Raw genomic sequence first — 23424 nt, forward strand, 5'->3', positions numbered from 1 at the left:
TGCAGAATTCACATGAAAAAAATATAAAAATAGGCTTACAAATCTGTTATCCATTCTTTAGGACGGCACAGTAAATGGGTTATTGATGCTTATTTTGATTTTCAATTGAGCACAGTTACGGATTTCTGTTCAGAAGTAAAAAATTGAAATGATGCGTCAATTTTCTAATTTTCCTTTTGTGGTTGGACTGAACCATGAGCACCAGGGGGAGAACACCATCTAGCTGGGCCAGGCTAGATGGTGGACAAGAGCGCCGCCTGAAGTTGTTCGTGATTTTGACTCATTACTTAAGAGATTACAGTTTTTTACAACTGTTTACACACGTTTTCAAAACTCTGTGTCTATTTTTCAAAACTCCACACACAAAACCAACAATTGCTCACACAAAATGCAAAATGCCTCAAATCTCCAGCAAAATGACACAACATTCAAAATGTCATAAACACATCTTTAAATCAAACATTCGCCTCACATTACAAACACTTTTGTCATAATAATATGACATTTTGGATACATCATGTTGCTCAAAACCTAATGCTCTTCTGTCTTTCATAGGCTTTATGTATTTCCATACAAGAGTGAAAGTTACGGTATCTACAGAGAGAAGTTGAAATACACAGTAAAAATGCAAGCAATATTGAAACCAAAAAATAGTGATTTTTCCCAAATAATTTGCTGTTGCGAATACAGTACTTTACAGCCAACAAGAACAAAGCAAAGCAAAATACAATGACCACCAGATACATGGAGTTCTGAAAAAGCAGATTTTGCCTATAGAAATGACTAACTACTATCAAATTACTTTGCTTTTTCCAAAGAAAAGTGTGTGTGTGTGTTTACAGTATGTGTGTGTGTGTGGGTGGGGTGGGGGGGGGGGGCTGCGTGAACTAATGGTAATAGTAAAAAAGACAAGTTTTACTGTACATAAAGTAAACTCGACTGTAGAACATTCCTTTCTAAGTATCTGCATTGGTTCTGAAATCCTATAGGGCCAGATTGAAAGGGTCCATACCTACATAGAGTATATATATTCATAGGCCTATACTAAGACAATGACTGGATGGTGTTCCGTAAAGTGATGAGTGTTTACACATGTGAAGAGAGAAAGCGAAGCACTGGTGGTTTAGTGTGGCATTTTGATGGGTTGTGTTTGAAAAATGAAATCAAGTTACTTCCTGTTTGATTTTTGTGTGTTACAGTTTTTTACAATTGTTTACACACGTTTTCAAAACTCTGTGTCTATTTTTCAAAACTCCACACACAAAACCCACAACTGCTCACACAAAATGCTAAATGCCCCAAATCTCCAGCAAAATGACACACAACATTCAAAATGTCAAAAACACACGTTTAAAGCAAACATTCGCCTCACATTACAAACACTTTTGTCATAATATGACATTTTGGGTACATCATGTACACACTGTTGCTCAAAACCTAAAGCTCTTCTGTCTTAGGCTTTCTATATGTATTTCCATACAAGAGTGAAAGTTACGGTATCAACAAAGAGAAGTTGAAATACACAGTAAAAATGCAAGCAATATTGAAACCAAAAAAAGTGATTTTTCCCAAATAATTTGCTGTTGTGAATACAGTATTTTACAGCAAACAAGAAAAAAAAACAAAGAAGAATACAGTGACCACCAGATGTACAATGGAGTTTTGAAAACACTGATTTTGTTTTTTTCTAAAGACAAGTGTGTGTGTGTGTGTGTGTGTGGGAGGAGGGGGGTTGTGTACAGTATGTATTCATAGGCCTATAGACCCTTTCAACTGCAGAAACAAACAATTCTACAGTAAGCGTTCCTAAGGCATTTCTGGAGGCACAGAAAAATGTATTGAGCTAATGGTACTGTAACATGGGGACAAACAAAAATAGAGTAAAAAGACACATTTTACATAAAGTCAACTTTTTGTAGAACATTACTGTAAGCTAAAGTCCGATTACTGTATTTTCTCTATTTTCAAAGTATCTGCATTGGTTCTGAATATTTCAACCGGAAATCCTCTAGGAGCAGATTGAAAGGGTCTATACTAGAGATTATATCTATTCATAGACCTATACTAAGGCAATGATTGGATGGTGTTCAGTAAAGTAAAGAGTGTTTGCACATGTGAAGAGAAAGAGTGAAGCACTGGTGATTTAGTGTGGCATTTTGATGGGTTGTGTTTGAAGAACGAAATCAAGTTACTTCCTGTTGGATTTTTGCGTGTTAGGTAGAAAATTGTGTGTGGTGTTTTGCAAAATGTGTTTTAGTCAATTGAAAACTGAGTCAAACACTGAAAATTAGTGTATGGTTTTGCAGATTTGGTGTGGGGTTATGGTCCGTGTAACGCTTTGCAGTGCTCTATTTGCAGAACTTTACAATATTTATATGTTTCTTATACTCCGGTGCGACTTATAGTCCGGAAAATACGGTAATAAGAAAACCACAATTAACCTGATGGATTAGAAGAATGAAGTAAATTGTTGGGGTTGAGTGAAATATTATTCCTAAAATTCCTGAAGAGATTAGAGTGAAATGTTATTCCTGAAATTTCTGAAATGCTGTATTTTTGAGAATGTCTTCCTATGTAAGTAAATAGGTTGACACATTTTCCAATCGTAAGATCTCAAAGTCATGACGGTGTTGGGATAAAAGTCGTACCCTAAAATTAGATTACACCATCTCTCTTTTCCTCCTAACTCGTTGGGATGAGGTTCTTGACGTTCTTGATATCCTTTGCATATAAAACATACTCCTATGAGGTGTGTTTACAGTTCTGCAAAAAGAGTGCTGTGCAGTGAATTGTGCCTACAGTGTGTGTTATAAAAATTGCAAACTGAGTGCAAAGCAGTGTTTGTGCTTTTAGTTTTGCGAACTCAGTGAGTGGTTTTGCTATACGTATTAATAGTTTTATAAATTGTGCTATAAGAATCACAGTTGTGTTTAAGCATTCAGAAAAAACTGTAACTGTGGCTTATAGTGCTTAGGCTGATTGCAAAGTGAACTAATTATCTAAAACAGTTTTTACATGAGAAAGTGTGCCAGAAAGTTGGCAAAATAGTGTAAATAATAGCCATACATGTGTATAGATTTGCTAGGAGTGTGTTGATCATTTGGAAATTGAGTTTAAAGCTGTGAGTTGTGTTTACAGTTCCGCAAAAAGAGTGCTGTGCAGTAGATTGTGCCTACAGTTGTGCAAAGTGTGTGTTACAGAAACTGCAAACTGAGTGCAAAGCAGTGTTTGTGCTTTTAGTTTTGCGAACTCAGTGAGTGGTTTTGCTATAAGTATTAATAGTTTTAGAAATTGTGCTATAAGAATCACGGTTGTGTTTAAGCATTCAGAAAAAAACTGTAAGCACTGTATTCTTGTTTCTTGGCTTTCTCTGCATCAGTCTGCGTGTTCCTGACAGTGACCAATTTAACCACAAGAGAGCACTACAGCGTTCTTTGCTTTTGTGTGTGTGTGTGTGTGTGTGTGTGTGTGTGAAAGAAAGCGAAAGAGGGGATCATCTTTCACTGGCTTCAACAAAGTCAAAGTACCTACGGGGAGGCCTACACTTGCCTGTGATAAGCTTCCGTTACACCTGAGGCGTTTTCTGGATGGGCTCAGTTTGTTTTTGCATGTGGGAAGTCTAAAGAGAGGGGTAAAGTGGAGACTACTAGTCACTAGTTTGAAGGATAACAGGCAGCTTGTGTAGACCTACTGTATGCCTAGACTGGTGTATGTACGCGCAGTGTTTTTCATAGGTTGGCTGTAGTGTAAGCCGGTATGTCATGTAGCCCATTGTCCTCTCCTGGCATAATAGCAAGCTTAGTCCAAAATGTCATATTTTCTAAGATGTCACATTGTGTGTGTGGTCACAGTTTCAGAAGTTCATTGTGACTTGGGCGTTGTTTTGTTGACATCTTGTTCATGGGAATGTCACACTTTGTGTTGGTGACTGAAAGCAAGTGTGCCTAGGCCTACATCTCATTGTTTATGACAGGCAGGTTTTGCGTTGTTTTTGACACTGCCAAAATATCTTCAGGCACTGCCCAATCCGCAGGGGAAATACTGTATGACATTTGTCGTCATGTACAGTCTGCGTGATCATTTGCAATGGTATCTTGCATTTAAACTAGGTTGAACCAAATGCAGCCATTCCCTAAGGTTTTTATAGGGTCAACAGAGAATTCGGCTTGCGGCTATTTACACACACACACACACACACACACACACACACCGAGAAAGAGGGCGGAGTGGAGGGAGGGGACAAAACGGGAGCGCACACTGGCCTGCAGTCCCACCTGCATGCTGTGCCTATGGGTAGATAGTGCATTGCCCATGGCGACACGTGTGGTCGTGCACGCAGGTGGATTTGGATACAGTGCTGGCCGGTTTGTCAGAAGTTCTTTTTCACATACTGAAAATGCACGACGCGTAACAGCATTTCACTTAATATTCGAAAGCTCAAATAGTTGACCTTTTACAGATGTTTCGTCTTATACCTGAGGAATGCTCTACTCTGCCACTGTGAACTGGATTTACCTGTTTAGGAAACCAAAGTAATATGCGAATCGGAGTGAAAGAGAAAGACGAGATAAACTTTTCACCAGCTGTGCCTCCAAGGTTTTTTCCCCTTTTTTCATCCATTGCGAACTAGCCTCGCCGCGGGGCAGCGGGATCGTATCCGGCGGATTGACACCTGTTTTTGGCTGCCTTCACCTACCGTAACCGGACCAGCCGCTTGCCTAGGACCCCAGGATCGGAGACGAACTGGGCTGAAACAATGCTCCGAAGTGTCATGAGCAGAAGGCTATGCCTTCTGGTCAATATTCTGGGTAAGACTGAAGAAAAGGGACAGTGCTTTGTAAAGACTTGATACTAATATGTCTTAACTTAAGAAATAGTGTAAGCTTTTGAGCTTAATCTGTTGGCCAAAGCACACAATAGGCTTATCAAATGTTATTGTCCAGTGTAGTCCAAAATTACACCTTAGCCTAATTTCTTACATTGATCTCCATCTAAATATGACAGAAATTGCCACAATAGTAGTTCTTTACCACCGATCCAATTGTAACAGTTTTAGACAGTCTACTCTGGACAAGCATGGCACTGATCTGAACTTTTCCTAGCAGTGATCTGGGAAGTAACTTACGTTTTAACAAAAAGCCGTGTGTGTGTGTGTGTGTGTGTGTGTGTGTGTGTGTGTGTGTGTTTGATTGGTGCACTCAATATGTCCTTGCTATTGCTCAGTTATCTGCCCATTTTGCAGGCCAGACAGCAGGAAATGGTTGTGTGCTTGAGATCAGAGGTCATCCCTTGTAGTGTGTATGGGTTTGGGAGTCCTGGCCAATACATTTTTACAGTTAAAAGTAGTTCACAGTACAGAAGTGAAAGAGTTTTGTGTTTACTTGTCTATGCCAATAGTGAAGTTTGTATTGAATGACAAATGCTGTGTCCCTCCTCTCTGTATTCTGGTCCAGGAGCTGTTGTGTTGAACATTCAAACAGACCATTGTGTGTGTGTGTGTGTGTGTGAGTGAATATTTGACAAAATCTGTGTTTATATGTCAGAGAGAAAGAAAGAGAGGGAAAGAGGGACAGAGAGAGACAGAGAGGGAGGGAGGGAGGGTTGGTCACTGTCCTTGTGGGTGTCTGTGTGTGTGTGAGAGAGAGAGTGTGAGAGAGAAAAAAAAAGAGAGAGAGAGAGAGAGAGAGAAAGTGAGTGTTTGCCTGACTGCACAGAAACACATGTGCCCGTGTGTCTGTATGTGTAATCATTAATGATTCTGGTTAATATTCTGACATCCACCTCTCTCTCTCTCTTCTCTCTCTCTCTCTCTCTCTCTCTCTCTCTCTCTCTCTCTCTCTCTCTCCACAAACACATTCAAATGCAAACATTTTTCCCACATAGGGTTGTGTTTGCACTTTATTCCATGTGTCTCCTTAAACACACACACACACACACACACACACACACACACACGCACACATGCACACACACACACACACACACACACACACACACACACACACACACACACACACACACACACACACACACACACAACCACCTTCCTGATTGCATGACAGAGTGAATCTCTGTCTCGCGCCTTGCCTGGTAAATGGCATGTAGTGATTAGTTAAGAAAAAACAGTGTGAGAAAAAGCTTAACAGCATGTGAAACTTCAGTGCATTATGGGTAGCCAAAGGCTTCCCAAGGCTTTCAAGAAATGTTCCCATACCTGAATGTGTGTGTGTGTGTGTTTGCAAGGTTAATGTCACTGTGCTGATCCAGTTGCCCATTGGACTAACAGTGCAAGACAAACACACACACATAAATATAAGCAGAGATGGCAAAAGTACACACTTTCTATACTCAAGTTGAAGTACGTACACTTGTGTTAAAAAGACTCTGGAAAAGTACTGATTAAACTTCTTTACTCAAGTGAAAGTAACAAAGTACAGAGTCTAAAATGTACTTAAAATCTAAAAGTAAAACAAATCCCTAAGTTCTAAGTCTACCTGTAATCATTCCTCCACACTTTTCTTTCATTTCACATTTTTCTATTCAGTGCCCCTGATAGATTTATTTCCATCTTCACTGGTGCTATCTAGAGTCTTGTTTTGGCACCCTGCATCCCCTGCATATTTTGCAGCACATATACAGTTGATATTTGTTTTCATGTGTGGAAGAAGGCGCAATGAAAAAAAAATATTGATGTCTTCTCTGAATAGCCTTAAAAGAAAAGTAACAAACCTGTTTTGAAAATGAAATACAAAGAACGGATATTTATGTTAAAATGTAGGGGAGTGAAAGTAAAAAGTTGTCAGAAAAATAAAAACTAATGTAAAGTACAGATACCTGAAAATCACATTACACCAGCATACACATAAACATTTGAAGGTGCGTACACGCACACAAACCAGGCTCGGTGGTATGGCAGTCCGAGAGCACACTCAAACGTCACACAGTCTGTGATTCTGGGTAAAGGATGTTGATATTGGACGTCCAATTAAATGACACCCCTACATTCCATCTTAAGGCACAGTCTGAGCCACTACGTTTGATTCCAATGTATAGTGCCAGGACTGTGTGTCCTTGACACACACAGGTTGTAGTGTGTTACTGTACATCAGTTGCAATGTACTGTAAGTGTTAACAAATTGTCTTCATTATGTACATTAGACTGAAGTAGACTTCTCTGTCCTGCTTTACTTCTGTCTCCTGTAGTTTGTGTGTATGGAGGGTTTGTGGAACCGCCGGAATCTTTCTCCCTGCGGTCGGTTGCTGAGTCGGAGACCCGGTTGCCATGCCGGTTCGACCCTCAGGAGGGAGAGAGTGTCGTGCAGGTGAACTGGAACAAGGAGCAAGCAGATGGAAACTCCGAAGTCATCATCACTGCCCACCGCACAGAGGGAACAGGTGAACACACACACACACACACACACACACATATGGGCACACATACATACATAGACACACAGACACACACATGCACACACCTCTTTCACACTCAATATTTTCTTCAAAATCACACTAGGTCTACATTTCAAACTGCAAGAAACTATCTCTGAGTGAAAAAAAAGTAATTCTTTCTGTACAATAGCAAATGTTTTCATCCATAATGAACATGTAGTTGTAGTCAATACTAGCATACCAGTTTTCCAAAATACAAACAGTTGATGGAATTACTAAATCCATATTACTTTTCATGTATCAGATCTACAGTACAAATACCTGTAAAGGTCCCTTTTTTACTGTGTATGTCCATATACTTCAACTGAAAAGACCTTTAACACTTGACTATGTCTCTGATTGAACTGGTCTACTTTACACAATCTTCTAAATGGTCCAGTTATCTGTTCATTCAAAAATGGCTGTTTCAATATGGCTTTTGAACTACTGTTGTTACAGTGTTTATTCTAATTTAAGTCTAAATTAAGGTTTTATTCTAATTTCCATTTTTGAACATTCGGTTTTCATTTCTGGCAAGTTGTGTGTAAGCATTTGTAAATAAGACAAAAAGATCCATAATTCATTGGGTGAGCATGTATGTAAAGAAAATGTAAGCATGTTAGAAAATGTTTATTGACTACATGTTTATTGACTACATTGCTTGAAAACAACATAACTTGTTAATAGTATGGCAGATTGAGAGGCCCCAGGCTAATTTTGAAAATGTAACTGCAGATTTAACAAAAGCATGTTTGTGATTGTAAACAATTGTAATGCATGTATATATGTTTCTGCGTATACTCAAAACTCTCTCTCTCTCTTTCTCTGTGTTCTTGTCTGTGTGTGTGTGTGTGTGTGTGTGTGTGTGTGTGTGTGTGTTAGTGGTGGGCCGCTTAGCTACACGAGTGCGTTTCCAGTCAGAGGACCCGCTGCGCGATTCCTCTCTTTTCATCCTCAACACTGAGATGTCAGATGAGGGACGCTACACCTGCCAGGTCATCACCTTCCCTTCTGGAACCTCCCAGAGGCCAATAAGCCTCACCGTCTGGAGTAAGACCCTCTTCCTCCCTCTTCACCCCCTCCTTCTCTTTTTCTACCTCCTCCTCTAATATCTTTTCTTATTTTCCCCTCCATCCCTTTCATATGAACCCAGATTGTTTAACACCTTACTTACTTCCACATGCACATTAACACACACACACACACACACACACACACACACGCGCGCGCGCGCGCGCCTGAATGCTTATTGGTTGAGATGTCTCCCAATCCTGATATTTTGCTGTGCCCCCCCAGCAATACCCATCTCTTTATTGGAGCCTATGATTTTGGAGGAGGGACAAACATTTCGAGTCGCCGCCCTTTGTCGCTCTACAGCCCACCCACCACCCACTCTCTCTTGGGATACTGACCTCCCTGGCCAATCACAGAACAGGACGGGCGAGGGTGGGCGTGTCTCTTCCCAGTTTGCCCTGCATCCTTTGCGGAACATGAATGGCAGGAAGCTGGACTGCCTAGTGAGCCACCCCACTCTAGAGCGCCCCCACCGCCTCAGGAACACACTAGTAGTGCATTGTAAGTCTTATCTGTCACTTATGTCGTTAGAAAAAGTTTTATTTTTAATAGCAAATGCAGTTTGTTCTGAATTATGCTGTTTAACAAACTACACAAGTCTGTTTCCTTTTCTATCTCACTCTTCCTGGTCAGAAAGTCACAGTGACAAATCTGTGTGTGTGTGTGTGTGTGTGTTGATCAGTTCCTCCTAATGCTGTGATCAGTGGTTATGATGGGAACTGGTTTGTCGGACAGGAAAACGTTGAACTCACCTGTGAGTTTGGAGGAAACCCCAAGGTAGAAAACATCACCTGGACCAGGTAACCTCTCTGTCTGCATACACCTGTTTAACAGCCTCTGCCTACATATTTGTTTCTCGGTCCCATTGTAAATTACCACCCATTCTCATGTCTCCGTCTGAGTATCTGTTAGTTTATAAGAAAACATATTTTTTCTCCATTGAACTCCACATCTGTATTTTATACTGAAGTCAGTTTAAATCCCTATGATTTCCCTTCATTGTCTGGGTTATTGTTAGGGTTAGGGTTAGTATTAGCTGATGTGTATTTGTCTCTGCTAGAATGTCCGTCCTCCCCCAGAAACTCTTATTATCTACTTTAGATCGTTCAGAGGAGTGGCACGCGCTAGTAAGCCATTTAGCGGCACCTTTTGTGTTGAGTGATGACATGCCATAAAAGCTGAAACTCTGACACTCAGATAAAGACTGAGACACACACATGTACACATTCCATGCACAAATACACACACCTACCTCTCTCTCTCTCTCTCTCTCTCTCTCTTTCTCAGACACACACACACACCGCTGTCCACTAAAAGAGAATGGTGAATTTGAGTCGACTCCTTCTTTTGACTGTGATATAAAAGCTGGAGTGTCGCATTGCAGCTAGATGCAGTCACCGAAAAAAAGAGGGGAAATGTTCACACGAGGGAGGGGGCAGAGAGAGAGAGAGGGAGAGAGAGAGGGAGAGAGAGAAGGAGAGATCCAAAGGCTAGACAGTGGAGTGGAACAGAGTTTGGGAGACCCAGAGAAGAGGGGGGAAGGAGTAACGTGAGCCAAAATCTAAATCTAGGCAGGAGGAAGGAGGAAACAAAGAGTAGAGAGGGGGAACAGGAAGAAGAAAAAGTGCCAGAGAGAAAGAATGAAAGAGACAGACAGAGAGAAACAGAGATGTAAAGATGAGTACAGAGAGGAGTGGGGAAGAAAGAGAGACGTGTTCTAAGCTCATAATAGCCTGCTGCTGACTGGCTCCAAAATACCACTTAAAACAGCTCAACGGTAGCCTGTTCTCTCTCTTTCTGTCTCTGTCTCTCACCTTCCTTCTATCCTTCTGTCACTCTTCTCTCCCTCTTTCTATGCCTCTCTCTTTCTTTCTTTTTCTTTCTCTCTCTGTGTCACTCTCTCTTTCTCTCTCGCTCCTCCTGTCTCTGCCCCCTCCATCCTCTCTCTTCCTCTCTTTCTCTGTCCCTCCCTCTCTCCTCTCACCCTCCTCTCTCTCTCTTTCTCTCCCTCCTCTCCCTCTGTCTCTCTCTGAATCATAATTAAACACCAGGATGTTTGGTCAGACGACACAGGGGGCAATTACCCAACTTGCTACCTATTATAGGATGCTGCTGACTCTCCTCTTAACCCTTCACTAACCGGCAGCATGCTTACTCCACCTCACACACACACAAACACCTCGCTGTTTGAGCAGGTCAGTGATGGGGGTGATGAAGGTCTGGGTTTGGAGAAGGTCAGTGATGGGGGACGATAAAGGTCTGGGTTTAGAGAGACCGCGCAGTAGGTGCCAGTCTGGGTGATGAGGAGGGCTTGTTTCTCATGTTCTCAGTGTAGGATCCATGGGGCGTTCATCTAATGCAGGATTGCATTTTATGTAATTAAGTTACCTGAATTTTCAGCCATTTCACCAACACTGCAATGATTTAAATGGGTCATAATGGGTCTTGACCAGACTCCCCAAGCCAGAACGGAGAGATATAGAAAGTCTCCCATCCCATTTCTGACTAGACTTCTAAATGGGACATTAAAGTAGTTTTAAATACTTTGTAACTCATCTTAATCTTATGTATTTTAATATAACTTATTTCTTTCTTTTTTTTTTACTCTTTTGCTCAGCCTGTAAATGCTCATGCATTTCAGTTTTCTTGGCAAAACTGCCATGTGAGTATTTAATAAAACTTGAACATAATTTCAGAAAAATGGATAGATACACTTTTAGCACAGGGTGCACTTATATTTATGTTTATGGTTCTCAGCAGACGGTTTTATCCAAAGCGACTCAAAGTGACATCGATAATCATCAATAAACATCAATAAACATTAGAATTAACAGTTTATAGTGATTTCCTAAATTAAAAAAAGCAAGGTCTTTAGGTGCTTTTTGAAGGTCCCAAAACTATTGCTAGAATGAAGAGCATTAGGTAAATCATTCCACCAACAGCGAATCACATAAGAAAAGAGTCTTGACTGTGACCTCATAGTGTTGATGGAAGGGCGACATAGCAGATGCTCATCAGCGGACCGTAGCGGGCAAGTGGGGACGGAGAGTTGGATCATGGAATTAAGATGGCAAGGTTCAGATCCATTAAGTGTCCGATAGACCAGAGTGAGGGATTTGAAATTAATTGTGGCTGCTATAGGAAAGCAATAAAGAGTATCAAAGTTACATGTGTGATGTGCCACTGCCATCTGAATCATCTATAATGGTCTCACTACACAAGCAGGAAGGCTAACTAATAATGCATTGCATCAGTCCAGTTTGGAAAGAACCATGGCGTGCACAATTTGTTGTGTGGTAGACTGTGTTAGATATGGTCTGATCTTCTAAATATTTTATAGGATAAACCAACATGACTTTGTGACTGAGGTTACATGCTCAGAGAAATTGAGTAGGTCATCAATTGTGATGTGCTGTTTGAGCAGGGGTCAGTGTCAACCTGGATGCTGATTTGTTGTGGAATAGCTGTAATCTTTTGGAGAGATTCTGAGATATCCCTGAGGCATGCAGGAATTGTAGTCATCAGGTGGGAAAGAGGTAAAATTGTGTATCATCCGCATAACAATGATAATAGGACAGGCAAATCCATGGGGTCGAATGATTTCACTTAAGTGGTGTAAATGGAGAAAAAAAGGGGCCCAAGTACTGACCCCTGAGGTACATCATGAGATTTTGATACCTGTCCTAAGGCACACTGAATGAACTTCCTGTAAACCTAAGTGTTTTTCCAGTGAAGATTAAGTGATACGGGAACATACGCATGAGCACACAGGTTACACATCTTGACAAACACATACTGTATGGTATGCAGTCAGACAGGTATAGTGATAAAAACTGACACTGACTGAGACACTCAGGCAGACTCAGGTCAGAGATACATAGAAAATACAGCACACACAGATAGGAAAACAGACAGGAGTCAGGAGGCGGGGATATCAAACTACAGAGGAAAGAGACAGGGGTCAGAAAAGGGTACAATAGACAGAAGTCAGCTGGCTAATTCAAAATGTTGGTGCCATTGGGGAAAAGGGTGCTCCAGCTGGCTGCTTAGCTTGCCTACCTGTTACCAAGAAGCACAGTAAAATATCCAGGACTGACAATGCCAGTGAACTTATTTGCTACTTATTATCAACCATATTCTTGATGAGAGGTAAAACAATTATAAAACTATCTATGGTGAGCACACACTGCTTTGTTTGCGTGTTGTATATCTATTTCAATTTTCAATTTAATTTCACTTATAGAAAACATTACACTTGTCTCATGGCGCTTTACAGAATGTTAGACAATCAGAGAAAAGAAAAGAAGGCCCATGGGTAACAGGGGCGAGGAAAAACTCCCTAGAATTGGAGATACATATAGGAAGAAACCTCGAGCAGATCCACGACTCAAGGCCCTGACCCATATGCCTGGGGTCAGTTACAGAACAGTAAGGTCTGTATACATAATAAATGCATAAGTTAGTCAGATGTAGAGAATAGAACATGGTGTTTAAAGCCACCTGAGGTGTATGTTACAAGAGGTGGGATGGTTACATATCCGGTATGATAATGCATGAATCCTATTTAGTGTCTCGTCCCATTGTTGAAAGTTCATATATATCTGTGCTTTTGTATTTCGGCTTATCTTACAGGCGCAGAATGTACACTGATGTGCATAAGTTAAGAAACCCATGCTAAAGTTGGAATAAAAAATATTTTGGAAATGCATCTTAATGCCTTAATTAAATAAATGAAAATCCAACCTCTTAGGACCTCTAATTTGGTTTAATTTAATTAATAGCTGGTTTGATTTGCATTGAACTCACTGGCTAACTGTAATTAAACCATGATATCTCTAGGTATGGTGAAGGGTATGTGATGATGTGGGGCTATTTTAATTCCAAAGGCCAAGGGATGAAGGGAGAACTATCAGGATGTATAGTATCCTGGATCCATGAAATAACTGGCCTTTAAAATTTATTTCAAGGAATAACATTTATTTATGTACGATACATGATTCATTCAAAAAGAAAATTGGTGTCCTTTAAGGTCGGATTTTTCCTCATTTATTTAATTAAGGCATTACGATCAATTTTCAAAATATAATTTTTATTCCTTTTTTTAGTCAACTTTAGCATGGGTTCCTTAACTTATGCACACCAGTGTACATACTAGATGTCTGTGGACCGTAGTCTTTGCTGTGTGATCCCGTGGAACTTTTTACCACACACAGGCAACACAAGGGGACTCAACAGTCAGTGGACACCGCAGCTAGTGCTTTTGAAGTTGGCTTGGTGTGCGTTAAGCTTAAGATCTGTGCAGAATTGCGCAGCCACTTCAAAGGCAGCAGCTATGTGTATATGCAGGAGGCTACAAATGGTTGAGACACATAGAGAGACACACACATACGGGCCACGCTGAGCTCACCCAGGGTGCACGTGGTTGAGACAAACAAAGCATGTGCACGCACACACACACACACACACACACACACACACACACACACACCACACACAGACATACATACAATCACATACATACAGACAAATTATGTCTAGTTCACACAAGCAGGCACACACACACACACACACACACACACACACACACACACACACACACACACACACACATAGAGCTGTCCCAGCCCCATCTCCCCCATCCATAGAGGCAGTATAGTAGTCTATAGTGATGAAACAGAGGAGGATAAAACAGATCACTCAAAGAGAGAGAGAGAGAGAAAGAGAGAGAGAGACATGCATGAGGCAGATCAGACACAGACACAGCTGTCTCTGTGCTGCCGCTCAGTCCGGTGTTTGGGGTAATTTAGCATCGCGCCGCCACTGATGAGTCAGCTGTGATCCGTACAGTCTGGTGCTTCTAGTTAAAGCCCCACTTAACAGTCAACTAGTCACGGCAATGAAGGAGCCCTCCACCACCAGTCTGCCGGTCTGGTCTGGTCTGTTCCTCATCAGGCAAAACTAAATAGATGTTTTACTGTGGCATTTGGAACAGTGGTTTCAATCAAGGTACCATTGTGTAAATCGTAAACTGACTAAACTTAATTATAAAGGTGTACAGTGTTTCCCACAGAATTTGATTCTATTTGTGGTGGTAGACAAACCTCGGTCGGAATTCCTGCAGAATTTGTCTACAGTTAATATTGTGTAGCCTCTTGGATTCTAAATAGGCTACACCTTGCAATTGCTTTCACATGAAATCAAATTGGGTGCACAATATAAATTATAACATGGTCATAAACAGAAACTTATGTGCAACTTGTCATGTAGACTATGTAAAAGTTATTAAAAAAATTTTGCTTATTTATGCTATATGACACAAAGGAAGTAATAGGCTACAATAATTAAGTCTGATTTGTGATGTGAACATGTTTTACTGTGATTAACATATGACAATACTAATGTGTCACTGCACCTAACTGTCATAGTATAGCAAAGCATAGAAATAGTACAGCATGGAAAATCATTGTGTGGCAGTGGATGTTGATATTGTGGCACGCCACCAGTAATTAATCAACCTATGGGACCTATAGAGTCGAGTTAAGGCCTAATTAAAGTTGCAATAGGGTTAGATTGGTTGAGTTAGAAGGCCAATTGTCATGTTGACATTGTTGTACAGGTGACTATGGTTGTGGCTGTTGTCATGTAAATTCTTATGGTGACTGTGGTGGGAAGGTGTGCCATGTTGGGATAATGGGCCATTGTGAACCCAGAAAAGAGCAAGGGGTGGGGCCACCAACCTGAGAACGGTTTGACAGACAACTCAGTAGTTACTACGGGAACATGATCCCCCCCAAAGGACTTGATTCATCAGTTTCTGGGGCGTGTTGTTTCAAGAGATTTAGAAAGAAGGAGGGAGAGAGAAAAAAAGATTAATACATACCTGTTGTGTGTTGTTTGTCACATGAACTCCTGATAGAGAAAAAGGCCACCCGTAGGAATGCCTCACTACAGAAAGAGAGCAATTTGTACATCAGTCTTGTCAGTACTGAACAACTCTGAATGTAAAGGTAAACCCCCCAGTCTAGTCTTGCCACATCGTGTCTATGTGTGTGTAACTAAAGTACAGTTTTAGATAATTTGTTTGTTTGTGTTATCACGCAAAGGGTACGCAGTCAGGTTTAACAGGTTTTTGGTGACATGAACCAGGAAGGTTGCACAACCTTGTGCGTGTGGCGTGTGTGTGTGTCACATCAGGGCCAAAGAGGCATAATAATACCTAGCCATGCAAGTGCAGTGCAGACCTCTTGAACTTAAATGGCCAACTGAACCTGATATAGGATCACAGCCCTTACCAAACTGATCTACCCAGTTGAACCCATGTTCTTCAAGTGGAACCGAATAAACTCTTGTGATAAAACCTGAAATCGAGTTTGATTGGCGTTATATTGTACATGTATATTCATGGCCATATGACAACATTGACCTAGAAATCCATTTCAAATAAAGCGCTAGAAAAGTTAAGTTCTAGAGTGAAGACTATAGGAGGGTTATGGGAACAGTATGCGTTTGCAGTTGATTAGTTGATAATGTTCCTCTCTAACCTTACTTTTACTTTGCAGGAGAGGTGGAGATCTACCAGAAGATGTATCTGCCGAAGGAAGCCGGCTTGTCTTTGGTAGGCCGCTGGTCGCGACGGACGCAGGCGTCTATGAATGCGAGGCCAGGAACCGCATGGGGGCGGACAAAGGAGAGCTGCAGGTGACCGTGAGAGGTGGGTGCACTTGTTGTGATGGTCACCTCTGATTTCAGTACAGTTAACAACTAACAACTCTTCTTTCATTTGATTACAGCACAGCTGTACAGAAATACAGAAACAATAGAAACACATTGAAATTGAAAATGAGAAGATAATGAAAATGAAACGTGGGTGTAAAACACACACATACTTCTCTTATTTCTTGTCCTACTGAAGTGAGGGGTCCATCTGATGTCTCAATTATGTGGGCATTTCTACAGAACAAAAAAAAACTAACATTAAACCCTATTAGCTTGGTTAAAGGAGTTTAAAAAAAGCCTGTTTGGTTTTGTATGTGTGTGCTGCCCCCTGGTGGTAAGTGTTTGTCATGGCGATCAGCTTCCACTTGTGTAAGAGAACAGAGGGTTCTGCTCAGAGTTCCTACAACTTCCTAGTGAGGGATGGAGAGGTATGTGTCACCTCTGATTGGCTGAAATAAACCAGGAAAAATAATGTGAACTAATCTGAGGTGTATGCAGAGAATGAGAGAGAGAGAGAATAATGTAATAGCCTAGTCTATGCCAAGACTGTGTGAGAGAGACCATGTGTGTGCTTGCCATTATGTATGTGAAAGGCTGGCTTTTCTAAAGTGTGTTTGTGTGTGTGTGTGTGTGATGTACCTGATGTCTCTCTGTGTGTGTGGACTCTAATCTCATGTCTGTGTGAGGGTAAAATAACCCTATGTCTGTGTCCAGAGGTGCGGTTGCCTGAGCCAGTAGTCGACACCTTCCCTACAATCATCGTGGCCGGGGTTGCTGGAGCCATAGTGGTTATTATGGTGATTGTCATCATCATTGTGATCCATCACCATAGACGCAAGAACAGGATGTTGAAGAGGGAGCTTTGTGAGAGAACGTGAGTCTGTGTCCTCTCTGAACTAAGAAAATATAGCAGTGCCACTATCACAATGTCATAATTTTAAATCCTTTCTCTCTCTCCCTCTCTCTTTTCATCTCCTCAGTGAAGAAATTAACAATATATCAAGACAGACCTCGTTAAGGAGACTAAACTCTACCAGCACAGACCTTAGAAGTCAGGTAAACACACACACATACACACAGAATGCAGGGAAGATCTAAATATAATGTCACTAGATCTGTGTAATCACACTCTTGTTAACCCCCCCCCCCCCCCTCTCTCTCACTCAGATGGATGATGTGTTTGTTGTGACTAAAAGCAGTATATCTCTGGAGGTGAGTCTAGTGGCTGTAGAATCCGTTCATTTTCCTCTTAATGATTAGATTAAGATGACAACTGCAGGGTTGCAAGGTTGCTAATCTATTTCTCTGTCCCTCTGTGTGGTGCCAGGAGTGTTCTGCCCTACGCCAGCCACCAGGGGGAGTGTCTGAGCAGGAGCTGGACAGTCTGGGCCGCCCCCCCATTTACTCGAGCTTTCAGCACCCCAGAGACAACTACTCCTGGAGAGAGAAACAGAGGGAAGAGAGCAAGCGCCGTGTGGAGAACTACCTCAAAAACAGTGACCACTCTCTGGTGCGTATGCTGTGAGGGAATGTGTGTAACAGTGTGTGTGTGTTTAGGCTGTGGAGACCTACCTTAAGAGCATCGACTACTATATTGTAGAGTAGTACATACAGTACGTGTGTTTGTGTGTGTGTGTGTGTGTGTGTGTGTGTGTGTGTGTCTGAGAGATGGAGAGCTCAGCGTGGAGACCTACATCAAGAGCTGGGTCCACTCTCTGGTCTACGTGTGTGAGTTAGTGTGTGTGTGTGTTTGTGTGTGGTAAAGAGAGATAGAGAGATGGTGTTTTCTTACGTGTGATGGCAGTGAGGAAAGGTACACAACCAAAATCATGACCGGGGACATGTTACCAGCAACAAAGTTTCAGCAGCAAATCAAAGTTCTCTGGGGCAAGGCCCCATCTTATACCGGTTTAAAACACACAATTACCGGTACATTGTACAACTCATTACGTACAGACATATGACAATATATGGACACTTAAATAAAACAAATGACCATCATGTTGCAGTTTCCAGCAGACAATAGACAACTCAGGGATAAGCACAGTACCCCATATACACTCCTCAGTCTCTCCTGCTTTTTGGAGGCTGCATCACATAATATTAATTCTATATCAGCACTATTCTCTGCAGAAGCATAGGCAATGCATATCACTTGTCTGCCTCAGGGAATTCCCTCACTATCCTAACAATGGATGCCGAATGATCTTTATTAGAGAGCCATTCATGGAGCGACCAGGTTGGATGTACAATGGCTGTTGCATTAGTGAGACACTCAAATACTGAAGAAGAACCTGGTTTCTTTCGAAACGTAACATATAGTATGTAAACCTGAACTAAAACATACATTATTACACAAAAATGTAATGTTCAACACATTCAGTGTAGGGAGAGGCTCAAGCTTTTTCCCACAGTGTTTTTGTTTCTCTTTCTCTCCTTTCTTCCTTTTCTTTTTTCATTCTTTTTTTTTAGTCATCCTTCCTTTTCCATCCTCATCTGTTTATTTTTTTATGTTTATTTGATATGGACATAGCAATTACATTGGACAAACCAGATGCATTGTTTGAGTGTTTTAGCACAGATGCTAATTCGCAACACTTGTCCATAGGCGGCTTTTGAAAAGAAAGAGCAATTAAAATATCAAGAAAGGAAAGAGGAAAAAACAGACAAAGATAGAAAAAAAACAGAAAGGAAAAAAGAAATGCAAAGAAATACAATCAATTTTCAATGTAAGGAACATAAATAAGATACAGAGCAAAGGCAATCTGAGCAAGCAGTCAACCGGTTAAAGGACTATTCATGTGAGCACTGTTGTTTAGACTTTAGTGCTAGCCATTGTTTGAGTCCTTTGTTAAAAGCTTTACTGTTAGTTTCTAACTTTAGCTCAGTGAGTAGAGAGGTCCAAAGTTTGGTCCCCTTTACAGAGAGAGCAGACTAGCAGAAAGAAGTCTTGCAGCTAGGGATGGAACAATCATCACAGGTGGAGGCTCGTGTGATCGCTCTGTGAGAGCTCTGACGCCTGATGGCCACTGTTTTGACACGTGATTATTTAGACATTTAAAAAAGAATCTTAGAGTACTAAAATTGATAACATTTTCAAAAGTGAGAAGGTTGTGTTTGCTTAAAATGCGGCAGTGATGCCATTTCAGTGGTTTCTGGTCCATGATTTGTATTGCTTGCTTGTATATTGTGACTAGGTTCATACACTCTAAAAAATACTGGGTTATTTTCTCAACCCAAACGTTGGGTTGAGGCTGTCAGGGCATTTTGTGGGGTTGTTTTTACTCATGTTGGGTTATTTTCTGTAACCCAGCTTGTTGGGTTGATAGTTTAGGACAGCGCCCCTCCTCTCTCCCACCTGACGTGGAGTACACTACCCAGTACCTGGGTGACTTTAACACAGCTGCATAGTTATTTGAGAATTCGAAAAAACATCGTTATTCTTCCAACCGTCCAGTCCACCAGCTCTCAGCATGCAATGGAAATCAGGCGATTTCGTAAGGTATGTATCTTTAACTTTTTTAAAATGTTTTATCCAGACGGATTTTAAAAGTCCACCCAGAGATGTAGAAGCTACCCTTCATGAATGGATATTCTGCCTGCCAATTTCGTTCAGCCTCAAACAGGTTAACAATTGTGTCATTCATGCTAACTAACGTTAGCTAACATTAACTTACAATTACTGTTCATGTTAAATATACACAAAGACAGACTCATAAAAACATAGTTCTTTGTTCACTGGGTATGAACTGCTGACAGAAACAAAACGAACTTTTACAACGAACTAAAATGAGCATACCAAGCTGGTTAACATTAGCAGACCATATAGCTAGCATCAATGCTAATTAAATATGCTTCGTGGTGGTTGTAGCCTAGACTATGGTTGCAGCTAACGTTTGTCAGCTAATATTAGCCACCACAGAAGTAATGTTAACGTTAGTCTCTTCACAAGCCACACGTACGGTAATAATAATGGCAAACAACATCTTATTAATTAATTCAGGGTAGCTTCATATTATAGCCATGTAACTTAACGTTACTTGGTTGTAGCAGAGAAGACGGGCTCTGGTTGTAGCATCAGACAGTCATTTAGCTAACGTTACCCGGTTGATTTAACGTTTCTCCTGGTGGATTTTTCATGTTTGTCAACATCATTCAATGATAATGGTTCATGAAAATCTTGATATAAAGTTCTGTAAATAACAGTGATTAATGCACTCTTTTTTCCCCTTTGATTCACAGGGGTGATCCCCAAAATGGACGGTGGAATCTGCCTGCCTTCATGGAAGTATCACAAGCTTTTTCTAGCTATCTGTTCAAAAAATAAACTGCCAAATAAATAAATGTCGAACTGTTTTATTTCATTGCATGGCTATTGTTGCCCATTGGATGGATTTTAAAACATTATATTGTAACATTAATGATTTGCAAACATTTATTTGAATTATTATCAATTAATATGATTGGATTAAGGAGAAAAATAAGATACTTAGAATAACCCATAAATTAGGTCAGCATAACCCAGAAATGACAGTGAAAATAATATAAATCCTGGGTTGTATAAGATAGCCTACCCAACAATTATGTAGGTTTAACCTAACAGTTTTGTTACGATAACCCAATGTTTGGGTTAGACTATCAACCCAACTCATTGGGTTGACCGAACAACCCAATTTTCGGGGCTAATATAACTCAGTGCTGGGCTCGACCACTATTTACCCAGTGATTGGGTTGAAATTGGGTTGTTTTTAACCCAATGTTTTTTAGAGTGTAGTATTGAGGAAGCCTGTGACCATGGTGTGATGCAATATTATAAATGAGAGAAAATCATTGCATGCATGTATATAGTTTTGCAGCTTGGTGTGACAGGTTCTTTTTGATAAAACAAAAACAGTTTAAATTTGGTTTGACGTTATTACAGATGTGCTTAACCTGACTGTCAAATTTTCTTCCCTGATAACTCTTTAATCTGTTCTTCCTCTTTCCGTATTTGTATGCCTTCATCTCTTTACCCCTCTCTTCCTCTCTGGATACAACTCTCTCATTTTGCACCTAAACTTTCTAATATTACCTCCCCAATTCACTCTCCTCCATGTTCTTGTCCTCATGCATTTCTGACTCCACGTACTGAAAAAGTAATTTCTCTTAATCTCTCTCCCTCCCTCCTCTCTTTCTGACATGCTCTGTCATACACCCCCTCCTCTCTCTCCCTTTCTCTCTATGCTATCCATCCTCAGACCTCTGGCCTGCGCTCCTCCTTGGTCCTCATCTGAGGTCAGTCACTCCTGAAGATGAAACCCTAAACCACCCTACACCCGCCTCCCCTTCGCCTGTCTCTTTCTCTCTCTGCTTCTCCGTTTTCCATTTCTCTAGTCTTTTCTCCCTCAATTCTGTATACTTTTCTGTATCTGTAACCCTTGCCACCTATTTCATTGGGTGTGTTTATGTATGTGCATGTATTATATAAACTGTCTTTGTTTTTCTTTTTCCCTCAGGGAATTAATTAATCAATTCGTTCATCAATGTATACATTCATTATTTCTTTCATTCGTTCATTCATTTTTTCTCTCTAATGTACCATTATCTCTGTCTAATGTATTTCCTAATGTGTCTCTCCGATGCTCTCTATTGTTGCTCTTCTCTCTCTCTCTCTCTCTCTCTCTCTCTCTCTCTCTCTCTCTCTCTCTCTCTCCTTTCCTATCCACTCTGGGTGTCTCTCATCCCTGGTTTGTTCTGTGAATTGAGAAGATTTGTCACCACCTTATTGTTCAATTATCGGTTTGTCTTTCCTGCTGTTGTGTTCTTTTGCATACCTAATGTTTTACCTAATCTTGTCAGGCGGTGGTAGCATAGTGGTTAAGGAGTTGGGCTAGCATGCAGTAGCTGTTGTGGGTTCAATTCTCGGCTTCCACCGTTGTGCCCTTGAGCAAGGCAGTTAACCCCAAGTTACTCCAGGGACAATGGGCATTGTGATATAATTGAATTATGTAAGTCGCTTTGGATGTAAGCATCTTCTAAAATGTATAATGTAAATGTTTACTCCTGCTGACTTTCTGTCATCTTTATGTCTGATCTCTCTTTATATCTATATATCTTTTATATTTCTACTATGTTAAGCGACCTTGGGTTTGAGAAAGGCGCTATATAAAATAAACATATTATTATTATTATTACCTAATGTATCTAATCTCTCTCTTTCTACTGTGTATCTCTAGGACTCTGGGCTTCACTCCTCCCTGGTTCCTCCTCTGACTTCAGAGGCCCCGCTGCTGGAGCCAGAGTCCCAGAGCCATAGCCCCTCGGGGGGGACGGAGGGAGAGATGCAGCCCTGGACCTCCAGAGAGGGGGTAGTGGACGGACAGGCCGATGGGTGGTCTCCGCGAGTAAGGGTGGTGGATGGCCGGACGGAGGGTTGGCTGCAGAGAGAGAGGGTGGCAGAGGGGGTGGACGAGGACGATGGCGCAACAAGCTCAGTCCAGATCTCTGAGGCGCTGTCCAATCACTTCCACTACAGCAATGGGTTTCTGCGGCCCAAACCTCACCCCAATGCAATTATACTGCACCCTCGAGGGCAAATCGTATAACTACCCCACCCCCAGTGTTGTTCCACTCACCCACCAGGGCAAATCAAATGATGAACTATCAAACCCCATTCCCCCTCCATTGGACCAGCGAGGGTACATCACAACTCTTTATCCTCCTCATCCTTTCTCCTCTAATCATGTTTGTACCCTGAAAAGTATTTGGTAGACGCTTTATTTTTTTAACGGTCAAAGCTGCGGCAAATGCTTCAGCCAGAGCTTCTGGCTGGGTGATGAAGTTAGGGCCGTTGCTAGCTACTGGGACTGGTGTTGGTGGCTCTGATACCGTTTTTTTGGACTAGACCCAGCCTAGAAACAAGTTCTGGTATGGTATGGTTTCAAGCAAGAACTGACTCCAACCCAAAATTGTCAAAGTTCCAACCTGGGACTGGGCAGTGGTGGCTTAGACGATAAGGAGATGGGATAGCCAGAGTGTCAGGGGTGGTGGACAATGTTGTGGCTAGAGCAAAGCACCTAACCACACTGCAAAAACTGCTTATCTAACAATTAATCTTATATCAAGATAAATTATTTGGTATTGTTTTCAGTATAAAGAGACTTACCTAGCACTTTCTCGTGAAATCATTTGACTTAAAATAAGTCAAACTTTTCTTAAATTAAGACA

The 23424-nt window shown here is 41.2% G+C and overlaps 1 protein-coding gene across 2 annotated transcripts; it reads left to right on the plus strand.

The window, feature by feature from the left end:
* The first annotated feature begins 4286 nt into the window (after positions 1–4286).
* nectin4b (nectin cell adhesion molecule 4b) lies at positions 4287–23118 on the plus strand. Of its 2 annotated transcripts, XM_076295064.1 has the most exons (12): positions 4287–4808; positions 7204–7395; positions 8311–8478; positions 8725–9003; positions 9185–9302; positions 16062–16213; positions 16933–17092; positions 17199–17274; positions 17386–17430; positions 17546–17728; positions 21456–21492; positions 22434–22521. In XM_076295064.1, the coding sequence occupies exons 1-11, from the start codon at positions 4757–4759 to the stop codon at positions 21489–21491; spliced, it is 1461 nt and encodes a 486-aa protein (XP_076151179.1). In that variant the 5' UTR covers positions 4287–4756; the 3' UTR covers position 21492; positions 22434–22521. The 2 variants fall into 2 exon arrangements, with proteins under 2 accessions (XP_076151179.1, XP_076151177.1); XM_076295062.1 differs by lacking the exon at positions 21456–21492 and having other exon boundaries at positions 22434–23118.
* Positions 23119–23424: the final 306 nt, after the last annotated feature.

Source organism: Alosa pseudoharengus, unplaced genomic scaffold (genome assembly GCF_046254945.1).
Source record: "Alosa pseudoharengus isolate Yale_2024_CS ecotype anadromous, Long Island Sound unplaced genomic scaffold, YU_APseudo_1.1 YU_APseudo_1.1_scf_2, whole genome shotgun sequence".
Taxonomy (NCBI): domain Eukaryota; kingdom Metazoa; phylum Chordata; class Actinopteri; order Clupeiformes; family Clupeidae; genus Alosa; species Alosa pseudoharengus.

Excerpts from the sequence above, each read along its gene's own strand:
- nectin4b (XM_076295062.1), top strand. The coding sequence starts at position 4,757 with ATGCTCCGAAGTGTCATGAGCAGAAGGCTATGCCTTCTGGTCAATATT. Across the intron at positions 7,396-8,310 it reads CCACCGCACAGAGGGAACAG|TGGTGGGCCGCTTAGCTACA; the intron begins GTGAACACACAC and ends TGTGTGTGTTAG. Across the intron at positions 17,275-17,385 it reads GCACAGACCTTAGAAGTCAG|ATGGATGATGTGTTTGTTGT; the intron begins GTAAACACACAC and ends TCTCTCACTCAG.